The 13,916-nt window shown below is 48.0% G+C and overlaps 1 protein-coding gene across 2 annotated transcripts in view; it reads left to right on the forward strand.

Moving 5' to 3' along the window:
- Positions 1-3,291, forward strand: part of PLCL1 (phospholipase C like 1 (inactive)) — a 210,287-nt gene extending 206,996 nt beyond the window's left edge. For both annotated transcript variants that reach the window (XM_074872787.1, XM_074872788.1), the window contains exon 6: positions 1,526-3,291. In XM_074872787.1, coding sequence (XP_074728888.1) covers positions 1,526-1,708 — 183 coding nt within the window. In that variant the 3' untranslated portion in view covers positions 1,709-3,291. The remainder of the gene's footprint in view (positions 1-1,525) is intronic.
- Positions 3,292-13,916: the final 10,625 nt, after the last annotated feature.

A 13,916-nucleotide genomic window follows, 5' to 3' on the forward strand; every position in this document is an offset into this window, starting at 1 on the left:
CATTGTTCAGCAGGGACAAATTCATGTCACCAGGAGATGAGGCAATCATGTTCTCGGGCGCGGGCTGCCATCCCTGGATGACGTGGGTTCCCACGTGGTGTTTACCAGTGCAGCAGGACTTGCAAGCCACCATTGTTTCTTCGTTGTGAGCATTGTTTACGAAGGCTCAGGCAGTGCAAGTGCGGTGCCAGGCACTGGCGAATAGGCAACTGTGCTCAGTGGTGTGGGATAAATCCTTCCTCTTAGCTCTGGGGAAAAAGAGAGCAGAGAGTTGCTCCCACTACCGGAAGGTGGTGTGCTGTGACTCGTCTAACACATCCGGTTTGTTTTGAAAACTGAAGGAGGGTTGGTGATCCGTTGCCCCTTGAGTGTGCCCCAGGTCCTGCTGTAATATCTGTTGTCTCCCCTGAGACCCCAGAAAGCGTCCGTGGTTCGCAGGAGGTCAGCTTAGGGTGCAGGGATGTGAATGTGACATTTCAGTCAGCGGAGGTCTTCCTTCTGAATATGTGTATAACCAGCTGCAGCGGGTGGTGTACTTTAAGCTGTACTTTGGGTGACATTAGGAGAAGAGCAGCTCAAGTTCTTAGTGATACTGAATTTTAATAACCAGATGCATCTCCTGGCTTTTATTTATTTGTATCCTCTAGCACCAGAATCTTGTAGCTTCATGGCACTTCACATGTCAATATTGCACAAATGCTCATTTTGGCATTTCTGAACCCCAACTCCTTAATACAAATTTCATGTAGCACATTTTTCCTGATAGTTACAAATTGGATTGACATCCTGTTAGTCACCTCACCTCTACACACTCTGAGAAGATCCACAAGCAAGCCTTTGCTCTTGAAGTCTCTCATTCCCATTCACCTGCTCTAAGGTCCCACATAAAATGGTTCCGATGGATTCACTGTAGCACTACAGGATGTTGTGTTTCATACAGGTGCACAGCTTGGCCTGCCTCTGCCAGTGGAGGGCCCGAGGCTGGGCAGCAAATTCAGATGCAAGGAGGGGTGGGTAACCAGGGTCTCGCAGCTTGTAGGGGACCCCTGGCTGGAGACATGCGGCCATTGCCATGTGAGAGCTGATGCCAGGGCACAAGGATGGAGCAGTGGCACGGGAAGGGGGTACCATGTGTCATCGCTGCCCGGTCCCTGGCAGGTCCTCGCTGTTTACTGTGGAAGAGCAAATGCCTTTGCCCAGGGGCTCCTTAAGGCCAGGCCCAAATTACTTCCCAAGGGGTGACCTGGAAGTGGGGGGAGTCTGGTGCCTGTCCCCCTCACCCTGTCCACTGTGCTGGCTGCTGCCTTACTCACTGAGCTGAGTGCCAGGCTTCAGAAGGGTCTTCAGTCCCTTCCTCAGGGGCTGGCATTCACAGGGGGCAGAGGGGATTTGAGACAGGACCTGGGACCTGTTCCACAGCACCAAACAATATGGCCAAGACACAAGAGCGGTATTGCTGCTTTCGGTCCCGAGCAATGTGTGCGATCCCTGACTCTCTCCTGCGTGTCTGTCTGTGCATCCTCAGGGCCAAGGAGATCTCCTGAAGAACGCCAAGAACGAAGCCCTGGAGAACATGAAGCAGATCCAGCTGGCGTGCCTGTCGTGCGGACTGAGCAAAACTGGAAGCGGGCACACAGACGCCAAGTCAAAACGGTGCCTGGAGGCAATACAGGAGAAGGATACCGGAGATGAGAACGGGAGGCTGTGAGGGGAGGCAGAGCTGTTGCATTTGTCACAGATTTCAATAACTCTAAACTATTTTTTTAAAGCATTTAAAAATTCACACAGGAATGCCCTCTACAGGGTGTTGATAGTATTAAAATCCTCACAATGTCAGTATTTTAATGCAGTTAATTTATCTAAGTTAGACTCTGGTAGTGAGATTTCTAATGAAGCCAAGCTGTCTGTATGCAAGTGTGTGTGTGTGTGTGTGTGTGTGTGCGCGCGCACATGCAAATCCTGTAGACGCCCTTCCGTGCATTACATTAGCCATTTGCTAATTTATTCCTTTGTCATCTTTGAATAGGCAGTTCATTCTGAAGATCAAAACAAATAGAGAGTACTTGTATCAGTTTTGTGCTTTATTTTACTCTCCAGCTTTTATCATTTAACTTATAGGTTACATTACTGTTACGTTGTTTAAACAAACAAACAAAATACAACAACAAATGTTACCAACAGCTGTTTTTGTGAGGGCAAAACCAGATCCTGAACGTGATTTTTAGTGAACAATTCAAACCAAGTAAAAGAGATATTAAATGGTCAGAGTTGCTGAATAGATTATGGTTAGATTTGAGGTGTATATTTCACTGAATTTTAGCAAACTGTTTTTCAGGATACACCCAGATAGCGCGTACTAACTTAAGAACTAGCTGATTTATTTCATTCCAGTAAGTCATTGCTACCTTGTAGATCTGCAGGACAGCTACAGTCCTTGCTGATAGGCATTAACTCGTGTAGTAATGAACATAGCTAGTCAGCCCCATAGTTACGAGGAAAGCTGTGAATATCCTTCGGTGATCGTGAACTCTGAAGGTGAGCTTCAGGCCATTCTGAAACACCCAGAGGTGCCAGTATTGGAAGGGAGGTTTTACAGATTTCACGAACTGTGAGCTTTACAGCAAGAGGTGCGAGAGGTCAGATCTTGCTTGCCGCCTTCTGCTTAGATGTTGAAGTCAGTTGGATGAAGCAAGCAGGATCTGGTCTTACGTTGTTGTGGTTAAGAATTACACTGAGCTAGAAATTTGAAGCAAGGCTGCAGAATGGCTACAGATGTAGTGTAGAGAAATAGCTTGGGGAAAAAACAGGGTACCAGCATTTTTGTGCAGCAGTTACAAATATCTTGACACATGTCATATGTTTAGGGTAGTTCTGAGAATTGGATGCTCTTTGTGTCACTGTAGAAAGGAAACGGGAGAACATCATGAAGCAATGCATCCTCGTCCCTCCCAAGTGTCCAACTCATGTATGCTCACAACATTCATTTCAATTGTTTAAGTACTGTGCTTGAGTGTAGTATTTGTGTTACCTTTAACAGGACTAAGTGTTTTATGGTTATAAAAAAGACTATATTTATTTAAAGCATTGCTTTTATTTTGAAAAGCTACTTTTTAAATTAATTTGATTAACAAATATGCTAATTTTCTGAACTTAACAAAAAGTAATTGCTGAAAGTTTGACCATTGGAGAATCTTATATAGCTATTGTGTTAAGTTATTTTTGACTTCTTAATAACACTATTATGTTCATGTTGCACATTACTGAGAGAGTAAAGCTATGAAACAACTTTGACCCATGTTTTTCAAGTGATTTAACACAGAAGGTAACCAGTGAAACTTGGATGAAGGTGGGTTAGAGCGGGTAAGTTGCTTGAGAGAAGGTCCTGCTCTAATAGGAGCTGTATTATTGCAGAGGCTATAATTCAGATGCCTTCAATACCATTTCAGTAGAGCTTGCCATACTTGTTCAGATCCAGCCCTAAATCCTCTGTTTATCTCTCCATTAGATGAGCCTTCACTGAGGTCTGGAGAGGGGTGTCTTCTGTGTTTCAGGCAAGACATAAAGCCCAGACCAGTGGTGTCAGTGTACATTCATGTTTTGACCTCCTGGATTACCTTCCTGATTTCATCATGGGTTGTGTTTATATGAAAAACAATACTTGGCCTTCAGTATTTACAGTTAGGGAGGATGGAAACTGTTAACCTAGCACCACCAGTTGTGAAGCATCAGCCTTCAGAAAGCACCTTTCCCTCGGAAGGGAGAGGTTGCTTCAAGGAAGGGTGAGTGGCTTGCCTTTTGGTGCTTCATTTAAACGTAGAAATATCTTGATTTTCTCAATTTAAAAGCCTATCCTAATGTCTGTACAGGAACTGCTGGCAAAATACCTTCTAGTCCTCCTTCCTCCTCTGACGTTATAAACAAACAAAATTACATAGAGAAGAGCTTGCTTTCTCTGCTCATGTGGAAAGGGGTACCACATAGCTCTCACTCTATATGTATCTGTAGAACCAGAATATAGTGGCTGGACAGAAATCCCGTAGCATGCACACACACAGCTTTCATGCCGTGTTTCGCATTCATGTTGTGTCCTGTGCCAAAGTCACGCTGTGTGGCTTTCTGTGCCAAAATACAGGGAGTAGAAAACCTTGGGCGCTCCTGGCCCTGGCGCCCACAGTCTCACAGCCGGAGCAGCTCCACCCTTCCTCCTGCACGAAGAGAGGACTGGCAGCAAAAGCTGCCCCCCTTTGAAGTCACTGGGAGTGGAAGTGGATGGCGAAGTGGCAGTCGGAGTAATAAAAATTCAGCCTTGAAGGAGAACACATGGAAAATTCATATCCAGCATCAACAGCAACAACACACAGGGGACTGACTGCCTGGCCTTTTGAGAAGTGTTTCATGACATGCCTGGCTTCTTGCAGTGGCACAACCACCTTCTCTGGGCCCTGTGCTGGTACAATTTGTCTGATGTCCCACCTGAATGGGTGGATATTATCTATATCACTTCTGGGGAAGTGATGTCAGGAAAGGGTTACAGGTATTTGCAGTTGTTTACAGTGTGTTTTAGCAACTAGAAATCAGAGAAGCTCTCAGGGACTGGTGTGGGGAGGTGTCTGCCAGAGGGAGTACAGAAGCAAATCCACCTGCATTCTCATTTCAGTTCTGCCACCAAATCCTACATCTTTACACTACTTATTTTCCCTGCGTCATTCTCTCATCTGTAAGACAAGACTGGTGATGCTTTCCTTCCCAGGCACAGATTAGGTTACACATTTCCGAACCCCCTTTGAGTGTGCTGGTGCTCTCAGGAGAACATCCAGGCACTGTGTTTGGCCTGTCCCGTAACCCCAGTATCTGCCAAGTCTTCCCACCACTGGTGAGTGCCGGGGAGCCAGCACATGCGAGGAGGTCTGGGCCATGACCTGCTCCCCTCTCCTGAGGGCATTGCTTCCTCCAGTGCGCAGGGGCACGTTGCCCACGTGATTGTGTGTCTGGCCCCTACCAACCTGCACCTTCGGTCAAGCATGGCAGAGGGGCAGACACCTGAAAGGTGTTAAGTTTCCACAGATTTCCCAAGCCAAGACGGGGTGGGTGGCTCAGAGGGGCCCCAGCAGCACCTTCCCTGGGGCACAAGGCTGCAGCATGACCTCTACCTGTGTGTTAGGCACTGGGGCCCAAGAGAGAAAGGTGGATGCAGAGGTTTCACTTGGATTTTGCTGCTTATGTGCATGAAGGAATCCAGCCATGAGGCATGGAAAGAGGCTGAATTAGTCCAGTTGTTCACAGGCCTGATTAGTCTTAAATCAGCAGGAATAGTTTTTACCAAATTTCATGTGCTGGCATGACCAGCAGGGCTGATCCCTTCCCCCTCCCTTTCCTGAGCTCAGCACGAGTTAAAGCACCATGCTGTTCTCCTGCTTTCTATATCATTTTTCATGCATTTTATTCCCTATTTTTAAAAGGGTAATGCAGCTTGCCAGTGCACACAAGGTGAGAGTTTTGCATGTTCCTCCTTCTGAGATTCATCTCCCAAAATAGATTGTTATCAGATAATTGCATACACAGAGGGAGCTTGCCTGTATAATAATCCATCTCTTCCATCTCTCTGTTCAGACTAAAACATTAGGTTGTAGCCTCCTTGGCCTCCGTCCCACTCCTGTAGTGACAGACAGCAGCCTCACAGAGGGGACTAACTCTGGAAGCTTCAGAAAAGAAAGGTGAGGGGGTCGCAGGAGCAATCTCTTCTTGCCTCCACCATTTGCTGTGGGACTGAGCGTGGTGGCCTCAGCTCATACCACAGCAGCAGTAGATGATGTATGCATTCAATAAGTCTGAGATTTAGTTCTTGTGAAGTGCAGTGCTTAGCAGGGGAAAGGCGATTGTGAAGGATGAAAACATCTGGGCACAGTGAACGTGCACATGGGAACAGAGCAAACACCAGGCACCCAAATGCTCTCCCTTGTCAGCCCCCTCACCTCCCTGGGCAGGCATGAAAATCCAAAAGTTTTCATAATGTTGTACCTCTAAAATTGTCTCCAAATTGCCATACAGTGCACAAGGCAGTATGTTTCCCCAGGCAGCTGGTGAGTACTGCTGGGATGCATTTCCTGGATCTGAAGCATGAGTGCTGTTTGAGACTATTCTGCCATGGTCCCTTCTTGCCTTTGCACAGACTCAGGCTGAGCAGTCTTGCATTTGAGTTCCACAGCATGTCCCTGAAAAAATGTTTCCTTTTTAAAATAGTGTTGAGGAATATGTGAGTTCAGTAACTGAGATGTGGGCGACCAGGCCAGAAATGTGATGCAAGTGCTGTCCCACCAGGTGTTCCTCTGCAATAGAGTATTGCGTGAACATGCTCCTGGTCAAACAGGTCATGTTTTAAATGAGGATTTTCTACTCTCTTTGATGATTTGAAACAGTTTGTGAATAAATTGCTTTTGCAGAAAATATTCATGGAGTAATTTCAAGAAAATGTGCAGAAATCAAAATCTCGGCAGACAGCACATGAGCAGGAGGCAGTGTTATGTTTGACAGCAGTTCACTGTGCACAGTCCACACCACACTACTCTGGAAACTGGAAGAAAAATGAATGCAAAGGCAAGTTTGAGTTATTGGTGGTGTTAGAAGTGTTTTCCCTGTTAAACTGCACAGCAGAGTCTCATTCATTTATTAAGACATGAATATAATAGGGTTGGGAAGCAAATGTGATAGTTGAGGCCAGAAGTAAGTGAGCATGGAGAGGAGGTGGCGTGTCAGCAGGTCGCGTGTGGGGAGGGGTGCTGGGTTGTGGGGTCTGTCTGGGTGCGTGCTGGCTGAGAGCCCCCAGGAGGAGCCATCGCCCTCCCTGCGGTGGCGGTTTGGTCAGGGAGCAGGTTGGTAACCGGTGGGTTGTTTTCCATTAGCAGAAGTTTGCACAGATCTCTGCAAGGGCTGGGGGCATGGCAGCCATGGCGATCGGTCCCATCCCTGGCCCGTAGATTAGCGTGGCTGCAGGGTGGCTGTGGGAGAAACCCTCAGGGGACGGGAGAGTCTGCGGCCCTGGGCCCTGGGACCTAGCGGCATTCCCACCACCGGAGCCTTCCCAGAGCTGGGCGTGTTTGCGGCAGGTGGGGCTGCGGCACTGATGACACTGGATGCGAGCAGCTTGTCGTTGTGGCCCAGTGGGTAGGAGTGCTGTTCAACGCAGTTGCGGGTGTCAATCAGTTTTAAGTGACAGCTCATTAAATCACCTCATTTGACTCTGGCATGCAAAATCACAAAATTACTGTGCTTCAGTGATATAATGTGCCACCAAGAGCATCACAGCTATTTCTGCTTGCTGTAATGTATCAGGTGTTATTTTTCATAAAACAAAACTGATGATCTCTTTTGACCCAAAAGTATTGGTCCTCAAAGTCAACCTGATTGAATGCCTATAGTTCATCTGCAGTCTCTGAAGTGTATTTAATCAAGAGTTTAGAATACAGGAAGACATTGAATATGCCAGGTGAAGCATTAATTTCAGATGGCAGCTGAAAATTCAGCTAAATAAGATACTAGGTATAGAGGATGGAGATGAGATTAGAAGTAGACAAAGACAGGTATTAATCTGGCTTGTCAGGGAGCACGTATGAGGAGAATGGAGGAATACAGATGAATTATTTGTATGCTTCCTCAGATAGGGCCTGGTGGACCAGCTACACATAATACAATTAGAAACGAGATACAAATTATGATTCAGACCAGACAGCAGGAGCTGCTATGATTATTTATGATGCTGATGGATGGAGAAGGGTACTGGCAGCAAAGCGCAGCAGGAGTTTTGCAGCTTTGCAGTTGCAGCATTAGCGTGCCATGCACAGAGGAGAGGGCAAGTGGTGCTGCTGCTCTCTCCTGCACAAAGCAAATAGGCCAAAGGATCAGTCACCGCTGCGTTTCGTAGCTGTGTTCTCCCAAAGTGAAAAATGAAGAAATTGAGTCTCCTGGAGAGGCAGAAACAAAGTATTGAAGAACGTATTGATATTGGCAAGTCCATTGCTTGCTGGTGTTGATGTACTGTCCTTCCTGCCTTTGCTGTCAGGATTCATGGGCCCTGACTCAGCCGTGCTGTGCTGGTTTGCAGCAGCCTTCCTGCACAAGGTGTTTCCAAAGCCAGGGCAACTAAGCTACAGCTGAGCCGTGCCACCGGCTTCCCCTCAGCATCAGAGGATGTCTGATTTGCTCCTTTCCTTTGTGCTCCTTGGTGGTCTCTAGGTTTTATGGAGTCCAAGCAGTGAGAAGGAAATTATTTCTGCAATGCTTTTGTGTGGGACCAGCAGGCACCCAGCCCAGGGCCTCAGGGAGCCTTCTCTGGGATGTATGGGGCTGCCCTGGGCTGGTGGCAGCTCGCTGTGGGGCTGCTCACTCAAGAGACCACCTGGTGAGGCCGGTTTTAGGAGGCTCAGACCAACCGCAGCGTGAGCAGGCTCAGTTCCCACCAAAGCCAAACTGTAATTTTACCTGCTAATGCTGTGACTACATTTCACCTGTATCTTGTCTGTGAGTAGCTGGGCACCCACACAAACCGGTCCATTGATTCCTGCTGAGGCCCGTCCCAGCCTCCCGGTGCTCGCTGCCTCACCAAGGCAAGTGGTACATTGTCCCAACTCCTGAGCGGGAGGGTGGCAGGCAGAGTTATTCTTAGGTATTTGATGTATTGGCCAAGGAAACAGTCTAGAGGTGTACAGCAAGGGGCAGCTGATGCCGTGGTAGGGTACCCTCTTGTCAGATCAGCCAAAACATTTTGGAGGTGATTGAGTGCAAAGTTGAAGAATTGTCATCAGAGTAAACCCAAAACACCAGCTCCATGAGATTGGCTCAGGTTCGCAAACTGTGTTTGAGGTTGGTTAGGAGTTGCTGTGAGGCACATATCCCTTACAGCAAGCAGAAGCTGATCCTGTGTTTCTGGAAAGGCTGCTGCAGTATTTAGGGTCTAAGTGGAAGCAGGATGTGTGTGAGTGACCACCTGCAATCCAGCAGGCTGGGTCATCAGCAAGCCCAGGTGTATCTGTGGGTCAGGAGCTGTGAAAACTTCTATCATTGCCATGCTCTGCTCCTCTGTGGTGGTTCAGACCTGTGCCATATTGACCATTTTGCAACAGAAAGCTTTTCCCTGGGCCGAGGCCATCCGCAGAGCTCTGTCCCTGGGGCAGCGCAGCAGGGCTGAGCAGGGAGAGCCCTCCGGGAGCAGGGAGAGCTCTGCTCCATCTGCCAGACAGCGTGCTGGGACGGAGGTGTTACCTTGAGTTACTTATCAGTGAGCTGGGCACCGTCTGTTGGCACAGCTGACCTCTTTGCTGAGATACGGAAAACCACACATCAACTTGCATCTAAATTGTTTGCATTTGATACTTGCGTTTCTCATCGTGGCCTGCTTGGCCCCTGCCACCGGGTGCTTTGAAAACTTTTGCGAACTCTTACTTCAGCAGTGTTCTGCCATCACAGGATGTGTAAGAAGAGCTACAATGCGTGCAGAGAATTAATGCCATTGAATGGCAGTACCAGATACGATGCTTCTGCTTGTGCCAGGGTGTGTCAGTTCCATAGAAGAGGATTACTTTTGTTTTGTTTTGTTATTGATTCTAACTTGTTATTTCCCAGCAAGGTGATTGAATCACAACTACAGGTTTATTGCAGTTGGAATTGTCCCTCCCAGGTCTTGAGGAGATGTGTTATGTGAAAACTGACACCGTGGTCTGTCACACTCTCTTTGTGCAGAGGCTGTTGCCAGGGGATTTTTTCTGTTAATGCTTAAAGGTCATAATTAACATCAAATGAACACAAATGTCCACAGGAAAAATGTTTCTACCAGGCATCAAATTAAGGACAGATGAAAGTCTCCGATGTGGAGTCAGACGACAGCATTAATGAAGACAGAATGGCACCAGTTTTGATTTCTCCCATTATTTATGTGAATTGAATGTGAAAATTGACTAAACAGTATTTAGTAATGATGCGCATGGGAAAGAGCCTTAGGCCTGGTGAGGAATTTTTATTGGGCAGCCTTACATGCTGGGGCCTCTGGATCCCAGCTATCCAGTGAGAAAAAACAGCTCATGTGTCCCTAGTACCCAAGGGAGCAGGTAGTGGTAAGACCTGCCTTTTGCTAGAAGGCAAGTGGGACACAGATGGTGCTCTGAGCTGTACCCTGGAGAAGCTCCATGCTGGAAGAGGCTCAGTGCATCCCTGTGTGGTACCCTCCAACCACTGGGAGCTCCCCGAGAGTGGTTCCCACTTGGAGAAGCTACACAATTAGCAGCATCTCAGCCTAACGGGGAGACCAGGGTGGGCTCCTGGGGACAGCGGTGCTGGCCACTGCCTGTAGCAGCAACTCTGTGCATGGGGCTGCCAGCTATCTTACGCAAGTCAGGTCTTCCTGGGCAGCTAAACCCTCTCTGTTGTCAGTGCTGAAACAGGTATTTTTAGGCAGCAGTTTGTCCCACCTGTTTTAGCTGCCCACTTTAGGAGAGGAGTAGTTTTATCCTAACAGTGCCTGCTTCATGCCATATCTTACAAGTACTGGTAGTAGAAATCCTTGAAGAGAAACCAAGCCTTTATCTGCATAAAAGACAGCTACCTGTGACAGCTTGTCACAAGGTGTACCCTTGTACAAGGCCAAGTGATGTATCTCTTTGCTCATCTTTTGCGTTCTTTGACCAAGAAAATCCAAGAAAGATGATGGCAGAGTTGTGGGGATTCAGGTTAAAGACATAGGGGCAGAGACTGCCTTTGTTTGCGAAGAACAGTTTTGTGATGTTAAATGGTTTGAACCCTCACATCTGCAAAATTCAAAGGATGAGGAGAAGTGGTGGCTTTCAGCTCCACAGGCCTTGTGCTCGCTGCCTCGGGCATTGGGGCCTGAGGTGGACCGTTGCCTTGCCATGGGGTGATGAGCCAAGAGAATCCCCTGTAGGAAATGCCAGACACCCCGTCCCAAGCAGAGCGGCATTTCTGGCAGGAACAAAGCCACAGGGAGGAAATGGAGACCTGTCAGGAAGGGGTTTTTTGTATGGTACTGACATTGCAACCTGGCCTGATGGGAGCATGAAGATAATCTTTAAGAGACTGAAGCAGGCACAAGGACAGCAACATGAAATTTGGAAGGTCAGCATCGGGGATCCTAGGGTGTCTCTGCTGCTCCTGCATAACAGGTATCAGTCCCCTCGGTGAGGCAAATTAACCATTTCCCTGGAACTGGCTGTGCTCTTACAGCACATCATGAATTCTCTGTTTCCTCCTGCACTGAAAACAGTTGCACTTTCTCCTGGGAAAGGCAAACTGATTGTAGGGAGTTCAAAGAATGAAAGCTGAGCAGGTGGCTTTCGAGATTATACACTTTTCTTGGCAAGAGCTACTTCTCTGGGCAACGTGTCTGCCTGCAAGAGAGAAACACAGAGTGCACTGTAATTCCCTGGGATGGGAGTGGTGGCGACTGGAGAGTGAAGGCTCTGTAGAGTGAAGCTGAAAGGGTGAATCTGTTTAAGTGCACATCCCATTAAAATAGGCAGCTGGACAGAAAATTGCCTCTAATGGCATCCAGAATGGCTGAGATGTCAGACGGGGATTTAGTGCCATTGCCTGTGTGGTCACGTCTGCCAGAGAGATGCGGTGTGAAGCACAACCGTGCCTCTGCCTCCTGCCATGGCAGAGGGTCAGCCCTCATGCGTGGGCAAAGCGGGGCCCTGGGACCTGGCACGCACCCTGTGCAGCACTGCAGGATGGCTGCAAGGGTGCAGGGTGGCAGAGAGGAAGGTGCGCAGCCCCTGGTCTCATGCTATATGTATTTTAGCAAGTGAATGTCTTCCTCTTGGAGGAGGCACCTCAGTCCTGCGAGGTCCCTGCTGAGTGGTTGGTTTGTGCCAGATGGCAGAGAAATAGGCCATGAAATCATTTTTTGTAATGCCCATACAAGGAGTGGAGAGCTTTGTCCTCTTCTCCTGGAAGGGGTCCCATGGGACTTCTGGACTCCTGGGTCTGAGACTGTTATTATTTTAACGCTAGTGCACCCTGCAGTATTTCTGCTTCCTGCGTCCATCTGGTGAGGCGCCATGCCCTCACTGGACACATGAGGGACATGGAGACAGAAAGCGCAGGGGATCAGCTAATGGGGGACCCGAGGTCTGTGGCAGAGCAGGGAACCAAACTTCTCCCTGGGAATGCAATGCAGCCCTCACCATCCCCATGCAGGCCACAACTCCCCGTTCTCCGTGAACCATTAAGTCCAAGGAAAACTTTTAACTGGGGAGTTAAGCTTTTCTTTAAGACAGATGAGAGAGATATGATGAGGGATAAAGGCAATTAATGACAACAGTCTGTCTTTTGAATATAGATTGTTTTGTAAGTGATTGAACAGGAATTTTTGAAAGCAGAGTTTAAGCAGGCATAAGATTAGCCAAGATTAGTAAGGATTTCTGCCTGGTAGCCTAAATCTGATGTCTTTCAGTTAGTAATCCTTCTTTCAGGTCAATGAATCTTCTTGTAAGAAGGAAAAAAAATATAGGTTATACAAGGTAGTTCAAGGGTTTCACTTGTCATGTGAAAGAGATTTAGAGCTGTTTCCAGTACCTGAACTGCTTCCAACATTTAGGGGAGCCAATACAGTCCTCTCAGAGGAAGCCCCAAAGACATCTTTTCTTGTGCTATGCTGATGCTCATATAGAGAGTTGCCCAAAATGCTTCAGTTACAGAATTTTACTGGTCACTTCCTATAATGGTATCTGAGCCCATTATTTAGGACAAGAGATCATGGGTATGTTTTTCCCCAGAGATTGTTCTACCTGGAAACACTGGTCTGCATAGCATGAACACAGGCTGCAATTCAGCAAAATCTATGGGGGCTGAGCAACCCCCTTTGCTTCAGTGAAACTACCCGTGTATCACACTGATGGTGAGAGTTTTGTGCTGAAGGGGAGCACAGAAAACCCAAGGTTTCCTACAGCCAAAGCACTTTGCCTCTCCCACCACGGGTAGGACACCCTTACGAAGGGCTCTGCACTGGCAGTGGTGTGCTGCGAGCTGGGCTACACCAGCTGTGTTTGCGCCTTGGTGCAGGCTGAGAGGTCTCCATGCTGTGCCCGGCTGCAGGATGTACAGCACAGTCCTTTCTATGAGGCTGCACCTCACCATCCCTGATGATTTTGTTTATCCACCTTCTTCCAGCTCATGGCTTGCAATGGTTTTTGAGCAAACAAACCGTTTTTGGCCATGTTGGTGCAGGCTCATCCTCAGCTGTTTCTTTTGGCGAGGATGAGCAGAGGCCTTCCCAAGGAGCCTCACACTTGTTGTTGCTGTGCCACAGTCATCCACCTTGTCTCTGGCTCTGCTGGTGAACGGCTCCCACTAAGCTGCGTGCTTCTGGCAGTGCCCAGGACACCAGCAAATGTCAAGAAAAGTGATCATGGGAGGGTTTCCAATGGGCATGGCAGGTCTCTTCAGAGGGCTTCTCCATCCCTGCTTGCACTTGAAGAGCCAAAGGCACTTGAAGTCTCTCCTGTGTTATCATTAACTTCAGACACTGCAGTGCACCAGGTCACTGGGTTAAAAATCCTTTAAAATGCTGTATGAAGGGGAAAACAAAACTTTTTCTGTAGCAATTTCAGGTGCTGCAGCAGAAGGACAGCTGAATTGTTTAGAAAATAATTGCCTCAAAACCCCTGCTTTGCAGGTCTGCCCTTTTCGTGCAAGTTTGTGCTAAAACTGCTCCCTTAGGCTGCACAGTGTGAGCAGAGGATGGGGAGGCTATGCCCATCCTTGCAGGCAGGGCCAGTGTGCCTGAGAAAATGATGAAGGCTTTTCCCCTAATGCTTGGGGCACCCCTGAGTGTGTATGTGTGAGACCAATTACAAGCTGCCACAGCTGCACTTAACCATTGTCACGCTGAGGCTGAGGATGTCTCTATGTGA

The sequence above is a fragment of the Strix uralensis genome, chromosome 6 (assembly GCF_047716275.1).
Source record: "Strix uralensis isolate ZFMK-TIS-50842 chromosome 6, bStrUra1, whole genome shotgun sequence".
NCBI classification, from domain to species: Eukaryota; Metazoa; Chordata; class Aves; order Strigiformes; family Strigidae; genus Strix; species Strix uralensis.